The sequence below is a fragment of the Callorhinus ursinus genome, unplaced genomic scaffold (genome assembly GCF_003265705.2).
Source record: "Callorhinus ursinus isolate GAN/ISIS: 27379988/994484 unplaced genomic scaffold, GSC_fseal_2.0 scaffold12, whole genome shotgun sequence".
Taxonomy (NCBI): domain Eukaryota; kingdom Metazoa; phylum Chordata; class Mammalia; order Carnivora; family Otariidae; genus Callorhinus; species Callorhinus ursinus.
In genome coordinates, this window is record NW_027397074.1 from 54610436 (window position 1) to 54625707 (window position 15272).

General features: G+C 39.9%; 1 protein-coding gene across 5 annotated transcripts in view; it reads left to right on the forward strand.

The window, feature by feature from the left end:
- Positions 1–400: 400 nt before the first annotated feature.
- Positions 401–15272, forward strand: part of ZNF277 (zinc finger protein 277) — a 105466-nt gene continuing 90594 nt past the window's right edge. The window contains exon 1 of one of the 5 annotated variants that reach the window (XM_025873183.2): positions 401–558. In XM_025873183.2, coding sequence (XP_025728968.1) covers positions 468–558 — 91 coding nt within the window. In that variant the 5' untranslated portion in view covers positions 401–467. The remainder of the gene's footprint in view (positions 559–15272) is intronic. The other 4 variants (XM_025873184.2, XM_025873182.2, XM_073899088.1 and 1 more) reach the window with 4 other exon arrangements.

Below are 15272 nucleotides of genomic sequence, written 5' to 3' on the forward strand. Positions count from 1 at the left end.
ACGCTGGGCAAGGTCTGCGCTGGAAGCTCCCGAGCCCGGGGTTGACACCGCGCGGCTGAGGCTGCGCCGCCCGCCGCTCTCCCGGCGGCGGCTGCTCACAGTCCTCCGACGCGCTCCCGGGGACCCGGCGGCGCAGTCATTGTTCTGATTCACTGAACTAAGCTACACGCCAGGATACTCTCCGGCGCACCCCCGCCCGCCAGCGCCTCTTCCAGCCCTCCCTGTCCCAGGGTCCCTGCAGCACGCTGGGAATTGTAGTTCTGGGCCTCGCCATCCCGGAAGGGGGCGTGGCATTAGCGGCTAGGGGCGGGGATTAGGCTCCGCTCTCCACGTCCTATTGGCCCAGAACGTGATGGGGAGGCGTGGACGTGGAGGAAACCCCGCATTGATGGGGAGTTTGCCTCCAGTCGCGTTTCCATTGGCTCCGGACCCGCCTGCCTGCCCTCCCTTTTCTCCTCCGCCGCGTAATGGCTGCTCGCGAGACCCAGGGGGCTGCTGCCGGAGGGGAGGAGGACTGTGAGGGCAACCACAGCGAAGCCGGGGGTGTCAGTTATGAGGGTGAGTACGGTGCCACTGAAGTGTAAATGGTTTGTCTCCCTTTCTCTCCGACGAGGAATGCAGCTGACCGCCAGGCAAGCCCCAGGAGCCTGCCACCTCTAAAGCCACCTGGGCGCGAGGGGGCTACGGGCGGGCCCAGACCGGCGGGGTGGGGTAGGAGGCGGCTACTTGGTGGGGGCTCTCTGGGGAGGAAAGAGAAAATGGGATAGAACGGCCTTCCCCGCAGCCAAGCAAGCTCCCTGAGCGTTTGTCTTCCGTTTGGAGCTCCCAGCTTTGCGCTCGCTGCGGGGTAGGTGTGTGTCAAGTCACGTTCGCTCATGTGTGATTATAACTCCCCGGGATTAGCAGCTCTCTCCTCTCCAGTACCCTGCCGCCGCCTCGGTTGGCCTCGGGAGATATGTTTTATTTGTGTTCGGGAGGATTTCCAGTTGAAGACTGGTCACTTCCCTCCACTCTACGGATTTGCTCAATTGCTGGCTGGAGCGGCCTCTGAAGGGAAAATGTGCCTCTCACAGCCTCTCTGATCGCCCCAGGCGATCTCCAGGATTGTATGTAGACCCTGGCTGAGTTCTTGAAGAGGAAAGGAAGTGATGTTTTGCATTCTTGGCTTCAGAGAAAATTTGAAGGTGGTTATGAAAATCATCGGAACTACTTTGGCTCTTCTTTTCTTTTAAGTTGCCCTGTGATCCACTGTGGAGATCAAAAAAACCAAACTTTGGAGGCTGCCAGGGGATTGTCTTGAGGATTCCTCGCCCTATTCTTTTACCTTTAGTGCATCTATCCCCGTCCGCCTCCCTTCTTTTTTGTCTTGATGTGTAATTCAGCACCACAAGTTGTCTTTTTCTATTGGACATGGTTTGTGGCTCAAAGGTTTTCTGTCCTTGTTTGATATTTTTGGGTTACTTTGTTTTTGTTTTCACGATTAAATTGACATTTAGTCTTGAGTTTTTATTAAGCAGCACAGAGATAAAGTGCAATTTCTTCCCAGTGCCCATCTGAAATTAATTATCTTAATACCTCTACCAAAGAAATCTTTGATAGGCTCCTGACTTTAAATAGTTATACCCACACCCCAAGCAGTTCATTTGGGGGCTCTTACCTGATGGTAAGATACTAGTAAGGTTTCCAGATTCTCAAAGTTCCAGAGGGCTGGCTACCTGTGTAACATTTAAAGATGAAATCTTTGAAGAATTTATCTCACAGATTAACTCATAAAAAAGAAAATTGAGAATTCCTTTCAAAAACATTGTAGAACTTTTAAATATCTTTAGTTATTATAAAAATTTTTCGTAATAAATATTTGAAGCCAGTGCATTTAAGTTAAATGAAAGTTCCTCCACCATACAGTTCATTCCCAAAATAGCAACTCTTAAAAGTTCGTTGTGTGTTCTTTCTCACATATTCCTCCGTGACACACATCTGTATTGTTTTGATTTTGAAAAATAAAAAGGGATCATTCTGTGTAAGCTCAAAGATCTACAACCTCCTTTCTCCCAATGATCTATTATAGACACCCTTCCATATCAGTATATTTGTTGCTTCATTCTTTTTAAGGACTGTGCCAGTTGTATTCCATAATATGAATGTGCCATACTTTAACCATTCCTCTGTTAATGAACATGTAGTGGGCTTAGTGAACAACTTTATATACATGTCCTTCCCCCTCTTGGTGCATATTTCTTGAGGAATTGATAGGTCAAAGGTAACACAGGTTTAAAATTTTGGTAGATGTCAGATTTTCCCTTTGAAAGGTGTTAGTATACACGCCTATCAGTAATATATGAGTCTTCTTTTCCCATGTGCTTACCTGTGTGAGGAAATCATTAATCAAGGGCCAATGTTTAAATGACTTAATGGATTGAATTAAGTGCTATAAAGCATAATTTTATGTTCCAATTTGTTTTCAACAAAAGTATTGAGCAACAGTGAATTTGAAGCATCTGTAACAAAAAAATTACTCACCTTGGCTCATAGCTGACAAGTATCTTATTAATCTGTAGCAGTCAATGGAAGAACTAATGGTTGATTTTTATATCATTCTTATAAGGTAAGGTTGTCATTAAAAATCCCCTTAATAATTTATGTATCATTCTATAACTTTATCCAAATTCTTTTCAAAGCCTGCAAAGTGTGATACAAATTTTGGGTGGAAATAGTGATACTAAAGGTATATTCTGTTTTTTTGTTAAACAGTTACTTAGGTTCTCAAGAATGTCTTTCCCTGTAAAATCATTAATTTCTTGGGCGCCTGGGTGGCTCAGTTGGTTAAGCGACTGCCTTCGGCTCAGGTCATGATCCTGGAGTCCCGGGATCGAGTCCCACATCGGGCTCCCTGCTCAGCAGGGAGTCTGCTTCTCCCTCTGACCCTCTTCCCTCTCGTGCTCTCTATCTCTCATTCTCTCTCTCTCAAATAAATAAATAAAATCTTTAAAAAAATAAATAAATAAAATAAAATCATTAATTTCTTGAAAACTGTTTTTTAAGAGGTTTCACTCTTGGTCTAATTAAAATATCAGTCTGTGTGCTTAATGTCCTGGGACTAAACATTTCTACTCCAATGTCACTGAGTGGTGTGCAGGCAGGTACAGTACCTTACCTGAGATCTGTGCTGCCAGACTTCCTGAGGCTCCATCCCTCTCCAGAAAAGTCCCTGATCTTGCACAACACTGCTTTACATACATTTGAACTGTAACTGGGATATCATATTATCTTCTAAAATTAAGAACAGATAGTAAATACAAGATAGTATGTTAACAGTAAATTAAGAACAGATAGTAAATCACACGTGGGGATGTATTACTGGTATTTTTTCTTTTGCTGTTTTTAGTCAGAGGCAGTAAGATAACACATATAGTTTATTAACTGACAGTATTTACAGGAAATTTTTGTCATGGAGGTGGTTTTTTTCTGACAGTATTAACTTATGTATTCATATTGTAATATTCGGACAGAGTTAACCTTTTTCTCTGCAAATCCATGCTCACTAGATGATAATCCTAGGAATGCTACTTTGGATTTATAATGTACTTCCTGTGGAGACCTTATTAACTAATTTGTGATGTCTCTAGAAGGAGTGGGGTAGCAGGTGGTGTCAACTCCTCATTCTTACATTTGCTCTTAAAGTAAATAACATCAAGCCTTAGCTAGAAACCTAGGAAGCATCCTTGATTCCTATCTTGCCCTCATATCCTGAATCTGATGAGTTACTAAGCCTTATTTTTCTGTGCCTGAAATCATCTTTCAAATTTGTGCTTCATCTCTTTAGCCTCTATTCTATTTCTAACCCTCACCATTACTGCTGAATTAATTACTTGTGTCCCCTATCCTCCAAACTGTGTTCTTGGGGACCAAAACTTTGACATGTTTGGTTTTGTCTGCCTGACCCTGTCTTGGCACTTTGTCAGTATTTAATCATTGTTTAACCAGAAATGAATTCCAGCCTGCATGATTGCAAAACCTTCCTGGTGATCTCACTGACTCTTGATTTTTCCCTCCTTTAGTCCATATTCCAAAACACAAATGGGTTCGTGCGTCCTCACTTCAAATCTTCAGTGTGACCCTCATGCTTATATAATGAGATCTAAATTCTCTATATGGCATTTAAGATTCAAATCTACTTTTCCAGCCTCATCTTCAGTCATCCTGCTTTCGTTCCCACATCTCCATTATCACACTTACCATATCATACTGTACTTATTTATTGGCAGCTTTGTCTACCCCAATAGACTGTAAACTTCTTGAGGGCAAGAGTTGTCTTATTTTACTTTTATTACATCCAGTGCTTATCCGAGCTGCATGAAGTAAACACTCTAACAGTTAATGGTTAGAATCTATTTGAAATTTATTCAAAGTACTTAGAATGGCTGCTATTTTACACAGAGGAATTGAAATCAAATAAAAAACTGAGTATATGTTTCATTTTTTTAATTTTATTTTATTATGTTATGTTAGTCACCATACATTGCATCATTAGTTTTTGGTGTGCTGTTCCATGATTCATTGTTTGTGTATAACACCCAGTGCTCCATGCAGAACGTGCCCTCTTTAATACCTGTCACCGGACTAACCCATCCCCCCACCCCTCTCCCCTCTAAAACCCTCAGTTTGTTTCTCAGAGTCCATCGTCTCTCATGGTTCATCTCCCCCTCCGATTTGCCCCCCTTCATTTTTCCCTTCCTACTATCTTTTTTTTTTTTTAAACATATAATGTATTATTTGTTTCGGAGGTACAGGTCTGTGATTCATCAGTCTTACACAATTCACAATGCTCACCATAGCACACACCCTCCCCAATGTCCATCACCCAGCCCCCCCTTCCCTCCCACCCCCCCTCCCCTCCAGCAACCCTCAGTTTGTTTCCTAAGATTAAGAGTCTCTTATGGTTTGTCTCCCTCTGATTTCATCTTGTTTCATTTTTCCCTCCCTTCCCCTGTGATCCTCTGTCTTGTTTCTCAAATTCCTCATATCAGTGAGATCATATGATACTTCTCTTTCTCTGATTGACTTATTTCACTTAGCATAATACCCTCTAGTTCCATCCACATTGTTGCAAATGGCAAGATTTCAGGTTTTTTGATGGCTGCATAATACTCCATTGTGTGTGTATATATAGATACATATATATATATGTATATATATCACACCTTGTTTATCCATTCATCTGTTGATGGATATCTTTGCTCTTTCCATAGTTTGGGTATTGTGGACATTGCTGCTATAAACAGTGGGGTTCATGTACCCCTTTAGATCACTACATTCGCATCTTTGGGGTAAATACACAGTAGTGCAATTGCTGGGTCATAGGGTAGTTCTATTTTCCACTTTTTGAGGAACCTCCAGACTGTTTTCCAGAGTGGTTGCACCAGCTTGCATTCCCACCAACAGTGTAGGAGGGTTCCCCTTTCTCCGCATCCCCGCCAACATCTGTCATTTCCTGACTTCTTAATTTTAGCCATTCTGACTGGTGTGAGGTGGTATCTCATTGAGGTTTTGATTTGTATTTCCCTGATGCCAAATGATGTTGAGCACTTTTTCATGTGTCTGTTGGCCATTTGGATGTCTTCTTTGCAGAATTGTCTCTTCATGTCTTCTGCCCATTTCTTGATTGGGTTATTTGTTCTTGGGGTGTTGAGTTTGGTAAGTTCTTTATAGATTTTGGATACTAGCCCTTTATCTGATATGTCATTTGCAAATATCTTCTCCCATTCTGTCAGTTGTCTTTTGGTTTTGTGGACTGTTTCCTTTGCTGTGCAAAAGCTTTTTATCTTAATGAAGCCTCAATAGTTCATTTTTGCCCTTCCTTCCCTTGCCTTTGGTGATGTGTCTAGGAAGAAGTTGCTGTGGCTGAGATCGAAGAGGTTGCTGCCTGTGTTCTTCTCCAGGATTTTGATGGATTCCTGTCTCACATTTAGGTCTTTTGTCCATTTTGAGTCTGTTTTTGTGTGTGGTGTAAGGAAATGGTCCAGTTTCATTCTTCTGCATGTGGCTGTCGAGTTTTCCCAACACCATTTGTTGAAGAGACTGTCTTTTTTCCTTTGGACATTCTTTCCTGCTTTGTCAAATTAGTTGACCATAGAGTTGAGGGTCCATTTCTGGGCTCTCTGTTCTGTTCCATTGATCTATATGTCTGTTTTTGTGCCAGTACTATACTGTCTTGATGATTACAGCTTTGTAATAGAGCTTGAAGTCCGGAATTGTGATGCCACCAGCTTTGCTTTTCTTTTTCAACGTTCCTTTGGCTATTCGGGGTCTTTTCTGGTTCCATACAAATTTTAGGATTATTCCATTTCTTTTAAAAAGTTCATGGTATTTTGATAGGGATGGCATTAAATGTGTAGATCGCTCTAGGTAGCATAGACATTGTCACAATATTTGTTCTTCTGATCCATGACCATGGAACGTTTTTCCATTTCTTTCTGTCTTCCTCAATTTCTTTCATGAGTATTCTATAGTGTTCTGAGCAGATTCTTTGCCTCTTTGGTTAGATTTATTCCTAGGTGTCTTACGGTTTTGAGTGCAATTGTAAGTGGGATTGACTCCTTAATTCTCTTTCTTCTGTCTTGTTGTTGGCGTATAGAAATGCCACTGATTTCTTTGCATTGATTTTATATCCTGCCACTTTACTGAATTCCTGTATGAGTTCTAGCAGTTTTGGGGTGGAGTCTTTTGGGTTTTCCACATAAAGTATCATATCATCTGCAATGAGTGAGAGTTTGACTTCTTTGCCGATTCGGATGCCTTTGATTTCTTTTTGTTTGATTAATGAGGCTAGGACTTCTAGTACTATGTTGAATAGCAGTGGTGATAGTGGACATCCCTGCAGTGTTCCTGACCTTAGGGGAAAAGCTCTCAGTTTTTCCCTGTTAAGAATGATATTCGCTGTGGGTTTTTCATAGATGGCTTTTATGATATTGAGGTATGTTCCCTCTATCCCTACACTCTGAAGAGTTTTAATCAAGAAAGGATGCTGTACTTTGTCAGTGCTTTTTCTGCATCTATTGAGAGGACCATATGGTTCTTGTTCTTTCTTTTATTAATGTATTGTATCACATTGATTGATTTGTGGATGTTGAACCAACCTTGCAGCCCGGGAATAAATCCCACTTGGTCGTGGTGAATAATTCTTCACCACTCTTGGATCCCATTGGCTAGTATTTTGGTGAGAATTTTTGCATCCATGTTCATCAGGGATATTGGTCTGTAATTCTCCTTTTTAATGGGGTCTTTGTCTGGTTTTGGGATCAAGGTAATGGTGGCCTCATAAAACGAGTTTGGAAGTTTTCCTTCCATTTTTATTTTTTGGAACAGTTTCAGAAGAATAGGTATTAATTCTTCTTTAAATGTTTGGTAGAATTCCCCTGGGAAGCCATCTGGCCCTGGGCTTTTGTTGGGAGATTTTTGATGACTTCAATTTCCTTAGTGGTTATAGGTCTGTTCAAGTTTTCTGTTTCTTCCTGATTCAGTTTTGGTAGTTGATACATCTCTAGGAATGCGTCCATTTCTTCCAGATTGTCTAATTTGCTGGCATATAGTTGCTCATAATATAATCTTATAATTGTTTGTATTTCTTTGGTGTTGGTTGTGATCTCTCCTCTTTCATTCATGATTTTATTTATTTGGGTCCTTTCTCTTTTCTTTCTGGTAAGTCTGGCCAGGGGTTTATCAATCTTATTAATTCTTTCAAAGAAGCAGCTCCTAGTTTCATTGATCTGTTCTACTGTTCTTTTGGTTTCTATTTTATTGATTTCTGCTCTGATCTCTATTAATTCTCTTCTCCTGCTGGGTTTAGGCTTTATTTGCTGTTCTTTCAACAGCTCCTTTAGGTGTAGGGTTAGGTTGTGTATTTGAGACCTTTCTTGTTTCTTGAGAAAGGCTTGTATTGCTATATACTTTCCTCCTAGGACTGCCTTTGCTGCATCCCAAAGATTTTGAACAGTTGTGTTTTCATTTTCATTTGTCTCCATGAATTTTTTTAATTCTCTAATTTCTTGGTTGACCCATTTATTCTTTAGTAGGATGCTCTTTAGCCTCCATGTATTTGAGTTCTTTCCAGCTTCCTCTTGTGATTGAGTTCTAGTTTCAAAGCATTGTGGGGTCCAAAAATATGCAGGGAATGATCCCCATCTTTTGATACCGGTTGAGACCTGATTTGTGACCTAGGATGTGATCTGTTCTGGAGAACGTTCCATAAGCACTAGAGAAGAATGTGTATTCTGTTGCTTTCTGATGGAATGTTCTGAATATATCTGTGAGGTCCGTTTGGTCCAGTGTGTCATTTAAAGCCTTTATTTCCTTGTTGATCTTTTGAGTATATGTTTTATGCTTGTGGAAGTTAATGCACACCAACTAGGAAATGCAGAATATATCATCATGAAGATGATATTCTGTAACAGGTAGTCACAGTTAGCATTCTCACATAGTTTTCAGTCTTTTTTTTTTTTTTAAGTATTAGTGTTGTTTAGATGATTAAATTAAAAAAAAAATAGTTCATGCCTATCCTTTATAACCTTGAACCGATAACTGAATGAGCTGCTGCATAGAAATTGAAATCAGTGCTCCATCATCTGGGAGTTATCTGGTTTTCCACAGGTTGTCATATTTCCAGCTTAAGTCCAGTCTCATACATTTGTAGTGACAGTGGAAAGAGAGCTAGACCCCATCTTGGAAAAACTATATTTGAATTTCAGTTCTGATGTTTAGTAGTTGTGTATAGCTTTATTACATATGCTGCTGCATTTATGAAAATATGAATATAATACCTACTTTGCAGAGTTGTGATTATTTCATTCAGTTATATATCTGTGACAGCCTGGCATTATTTCCTTTTACCATCTTGGAATTTAATAAATATTAGTTGTTTTCAGTGTAAAGGTATGCCTAAATGAACTATAAAACTGCCTACCCTCTGATTCTGTATTTACTTAGGAAGCAATCTACATTGTGTCATAACCAAGGAGAAGCTTAGGAATGTGTTGGTGATACCTGCTTAGGCTGCCCTTGCATTCCTGGGGGTCGTCAGAGTGTCTGTTGGTGCTCTGTACTAGTATTGCAACTATGTGCTCTGAAAGCCTTTTATATTATCTCCATACCCCTTCTCACCCCTACCCAGTGCTGCCCCCTCATCCCCAGCTCCCCACACACATACCCACATTCAGAGTCAGCACGTTCGGATAATCTTGCACACTGGGATGGCCTTGCAAGGTACAAGGCTAGAGGATGTCATGGAAGAAAAAGAATTATAGAAACCTCATCCTCTTGTGGGTTTGGTGTAAGATTCTGAGGAGGCCTCCTTCAAAACATCCTTTGTTTTCCTATGAAAAATATGTGGAAATTAACTTGTAGGATATTAAGAGGAAATTTTATAAAAGGATATTATAATAATGGTGGTGCTGATTCAAGTAGCTAACATTTGTTGAGCAGCAGCTGTGTGCCAAGGACTGTTTCAAATGCTGTCATAGGTCTTATATCATTTCATCCTCACAGCATCCCTGAAGTAGATACTCATATTACCCCCTTTTCATTTATAAGTGAGGAAACTGGTGCAAGAGTGGCTTGTACAAGGTTACACGGTAACCAAAACAGACCTTTTATCCTATTTACTATTATAATGACAGTGGATAAGGTCTGAAACAGACTTTCCTTGAACATAAATATGTTCCAAAGCTAATGTTACTCTAGAAAGGCAGTGTGGTATAGGAAAGAGTATGTGGGCACATTTTGAGGTCAGGCCAATGTAAGATCAAATCCTGGTTACTTAACACCCATAGGCAAGTTAATCAGCCTCAGAATCTCAGTTTCTTATCTGTAAAATGGGTAATAATCAAATCTCTCTTGCTGAAATGTTGAAATGATGACCCAGATGATAAATGTAGTAGACTGGTCTTCAATAAATGGTGACCTACTTCAGACACAGGTATAGGCTCATCTTTAGCATGTGTGCCAGAGGTGATACAGGTAATGATTTTGAGTACTACAACCTTAATGTGTCTTTTCTGTTTCATGATGAGGCTCCTGTTGCGGGATTACTTAGAGTATCACAGAATTTACGTACACTTCTCATTGCGTTGACAAAGACCTTCCATTCATGCAAAAAAACAGTGCCATCCTCCACAACACATACACTTCCCATCTTGAAAAATTGAAGATAATGTTGACCAGATTCATGTAATAAAAATTATACTTTCTTCTAAACATAAATCCATGAGTAAATAGAAACAAAGCAGTATACTGCCATCTCCAGTGATTGAATCTTTACATGTTTCTGTTAGCTGTTTTTGGAGAACTTTGATACAGAATTAGAGTTCAGTTTTGCTACGATTTATTTAACAAACTCACCACACTCTGAATGGATTGGCCTTTCACTGACAGCATCTTAAACAATTGTCATCTATTGCTGAAACAAGTGTGTTCTAACTGACCTTATTGATCCAAACGTGCGCAGAGCAGCTTTTTCCAAAAGTGGTAATGGATTTGACTGATCAGTCTTCTGCCTCTGTTTTCATCTCAGCTAATACTCTTTGTGACCAGTGTCATTTCTTTGCAAGAGAGCCAGCTGGGGTTGGGTGCCATCTTTAGCTGTAGGGACCAAGTAAAGTTTCTAGAAATAAACAGGACTTAAACCTTTGCTTCATTTGGGGAGGGGGTGTCAACAATTGACAAGTCGTAGAATATTTTAAGTGATTTAAGTCAATGTGGGATACATTGAGTAAAAATGTGTGGAAAGAAAAAATGTATTCAAAGTCTGAAATACCAGACTCTGATCACGAATTTGCTGCTTTATAGCGGTGTGAGTTTGGGAAAAATTATTTAACCTCTGAGTCTCCATTTTATCATGAAAATGCTGCAGTTAACTACCTATCTTTTTGGGAGGTTGAGTGAAGCAGTGAATGAACATAGGGATGAATGATGCTGCTGATGAAAGTATCACAAGAGGCTGCGACAGGTCTTCGGAATAGGAAAAAATGGATTCAAAAGTAACTGTCAGTTACAACCTGGGTGAGCTCAAGCAAGTCGTTTGACCTCGTTATTATTATGACTACAACTACTAGAAAAGTCTGGATATGACTTAACTGATTGCAGACTAATCAACATAAGAGTTTGAGTCAAGACATACCCTTGATTTTGTAATATGTAAACCCTTTAGGGGCAAAGACTGTCACATATACCTTAAGATTATTTCATCTTCTACAGTGCCATGCAGTGATGGCATTTGGTGTTGGTTGAGTGGTGACTGTGGATTGGCTCCATGCTGGGTCCTATATATGAGGCACAAATGAAGAAGAACCCCCGGCTTTATCAATGGGAACATTTCACTGTGATTGGCGGGGCTCTGCAGTCATATTTTATCAGAGCTAATTGGAGAGTCCTTTCTGTTTCCATATCACAGTGTGGGAAGAAGTAGATACATTTGAATCTGCAATTTGTATGCATTGACTAAGGAGCTGAAAGCTTTTAAATGTGTTTATTTTTAAAAGAAAGGAAATGCATGTTCTGGCTCCTGGTTTCTCTAACACTGTCCGCATTTTGTGCTTTCTCTTAACTGAAAGATGCATCCTCCCCCAAGTAATTACAGAGGCCCTGCCTTATAAGAAAAAATAAAATAAAATTTTAGTGTTTTCATCAAAAAGTTACACAGATTTGTTTTGTTTTTTTAAAGACTTTTTATTCATTTGAGACACAGAGATACAGAGAGAGAGAGAGAGTATGAGCAGGGAGAGAGGCAGAGGGAGAGGGAGAAGCAGGCTCCCCACCGAGCCAGGAGCCTGATGTGGGGCTCGATCCCAGGACCCTGGAATCACGACCTGAACCGAAGGCAGACGCCCAACCATCTGAGCCACCCAGGCGCCCCCACAGATTTGTTTTTTAAGAGAAGGACCTCGGAATTGTAATTGTGGTTATTTAACACAGTTTTCTGTTATGTAACAAGCTGCTATTCACCAGTAATAGCCAATTAGAAAAGAAAATATCTTGTACTACTAATTGTAATTATCATTATAAAGCAATTAATAGCAGGAAGTGTGGTTGAGCAGTAACAACAGCAATCAAGCTGTCTTTGTTAAAGCACCATACACCTAATTTCCACAACTGGAGGGGGGGGAGGGGTGGGAAAAGAAGGTGAAAAAGTGTCTGGAAGCTTATTGGAATTTTTTGCAAGCCAGTTCATGAATGATATTTGAAAGCTTTTTAAATATGCACCCGCATGAGTAAAAGTAATGCTAATAACCTACTAGGACTTTGAGGGTTTTTTTCTAGCAGCAATGATCATAGATAGTACTGTTTCATAGAAAGCTCGCTGGAAAAGGAGGCAGAGACCTGAGTATTAATTTGACTTCTGCTTCTAACTGACTCTCTGATTTTAGAGAAGTTTTTTGCCCTCATGGTTAAGATTTCCTAGTTTGTAAATGAGATAGTTCATTTATATTCACATCCTTTCAACTTCATCTTTCAAATATCAGTAAAATAAAGAGAAGGCAGGTTTACAGCTAGGGAGCCAGTTATACATGTACTAGAGTCTGTGTAGATAGAAAACAAGTATATCTGTGTATTCCCTTAAGAATTCATTGCACATGTGAGTGTAATTGATCAGGTGTATCAAGGTAGAAAATTTGTGGAGAACCACTGCAATAGGTAACTTCTAAGGTCTCTTATTCCAGGAGCGCATGGCTAGATGAGTAGGACACATATCGGGCATGGATATTTGCCAAAGCAAGAGATAATGAAGACCCACACTAGAATTTAATAATATGCCTTTGTTAATGAAGTCAGGTGATTGCTCAGTCCTGTAAAGAAATTCCTGAGATTAGAAAAATAATGCTGGTCACAGCAGGTGGCATATGAAGATTCTCCCTTTGATAGGCTGAGCATCCGCTTGGGCCCTGTCATGAGGAAGGCCCAGAGACAGCAGGCAGAGAATGCCACAAAGATGATAAAATAGATGTCAATTAAGTATAAACAGGTCTAGAACCGTGCTCAATTCCAAATACAAGGAAAGACAGGGATTTTTAGCCAAGGAGCAGGTTAGGGGCAGGGGGGTGGAAAATTACTAAGAGGAAATATGGCTAAACAGACTTGACAAGATTCTTGCTAAAGGCAGGCCAGGGTGAGATATCACATAATGAGGTATCACCTGGAGGACGGTAGAGGATGAGGAACCACATCAGATATGGAGGATGGGAGATTCTGTCTGAACTGACTTAACAGGATTCTTGCAAAAACTGGGCTGGTGAGGCCCAATCAAGAAAAGGATTCAGAGGAGCCTTTAGGAAACCAAAGTTTGGTCAAGGAGAGAATCTTTGTCAGGAGGAACACAATCACAAATAAACTGGACTTTAGGGACAGGTCTCAAGCCATTAAAAAACCTGAGAGAAACAAGTTAAGAGGAACATAGATGCTGGGTGAGGCATCAAATCAGACAGCTTACGGAATCAGCGCAACGGGTTGAGGACTCAGTTACTGGAAAAGGTATACAAGTTGAGGCTTGGTTCCAAGCTATTAGTCACATGCCCAGTGATTAGCATCCTGGACCCAGATGGAGATGAGGCCAAGACTGGGTTGATGTGGACCCACTGGACTGATGTAGAGCCACTGGGTTGAGGTGGTCCCCTGCTGGAGCAGAGCCAAATTGCTGGTGGGTTTAGGGACCCCTACCATGCTGATTGGCAGTATTGGCAGAGGCCTAGCTCCAGGCAACTCATTACAGTTGCCCATATGGCCAATGAACTCCTAACCCTGAGCTCATTAATCCTGAATAATCAGCCAGTTGTAATATAATTCTCAAGTATAAGGTAATAACACCCTTTCTTTCTCATGACCCTTAGACTACATGGAATTTGATGCTTCAGAGAAAGATTCCTGTTCTTGATCTTTTTCCTTGTGAAACATCTGAACAGATTATGGTGTTAATACTTCCCCCCCGTTAATGTGATATTTTTATGTATCAGAAGTTATAGTTGTTTCTATATAGAGCACAATCCTGTTTTCCTTTTATTACGTGAAACTCTGAGTACATCCCACCATATGAATTTATACATTCTTAGAGCCTAAATGAATTAAACTTTTAGGTAATGGACCGAAAAAAAAAATTCATTTTTTGCTGTCATGCTTTTGAGAGATATTCATAGAAAATTGTGTTCTCATTGTTTTCATTTGTCTATGTGACCGAAGTAGGTAGGGCTAATGTAAATTTAGTATGCTGTTTATGTTTTTAGGGATGATATTTCAGGACTCCATAGAATCATAAGAGTGTTATATATATAATGCCTTTTTACACAAAGAATTTCATGATCAAATAATTTGCAGTTACTGACTTAAACTTATAGCTTCCTTACTTCAGGACTTTAAGTATGCTAATTTTTGTGACCAGGAGATAAATATTATACTGTAGTTTCCCAAATAGTAGACCACTATCTTTCTCAGCTAGCACACATTAACATTTCATGGGATACTAGTGTTCCATGGAATTTGATTTGGGAAATACTAGTCAGGGTCATTTTCCTCTTAAGCAGATCATATATTTTAGGAGCTTAGACATCCCAAAGAGTTCATCTGTAAACATGTTCAAGAAGAGATTGTTCATCCTGTGTCTATACTAATAACCATTGTCATTCATTTTTATGGCTTTCCTATTTTACTTCAAGTCCTTAGTGGGGGGAAAATAAGCATAGAGTAGTAGGCACAGGGTAGAAACAAAAAGCATAACCATTTGTTCTGCCTCAGGGAGATGTAACATCCTCTAAGGAGCATCACCCCCCCCCCATTATATCCAGAACGCCAGAGTTCTTTTGAAAATGTCCATGGTAGTAAGGAAATAAATACTTAAATAAACAAAACCCAACCCTCGAGCACAATATGAGAACTCTTCAAATCAATGTCTTTCGTTTCTTTATTTTAGTACCTCTTTCTTAGAACATTTGAATTATCTGAATATTGAACAATAAAAAAGGAAAGTGTTCCTAAGTTACCGATTTTTGACCTACTGTTCCAGGGCACTCAAGCCTGTGCTTCTTATTAAGTCAGGTAACCACAGCTATTTAATGCATTATTTAAGGTTATAAAAATTTAATTCACGTTCTTCTATCAACTTTCATTTACTTGAAGAATGTAGGTTGGTTGCAATTTTTTTTTAATTGCCTGTATATGGCATCATTGTCAGAAATGTCAGAGTTTCTGAATTACTGTTTATTAATGAAATGATGAATCCAGGCAGCTCTTTGATG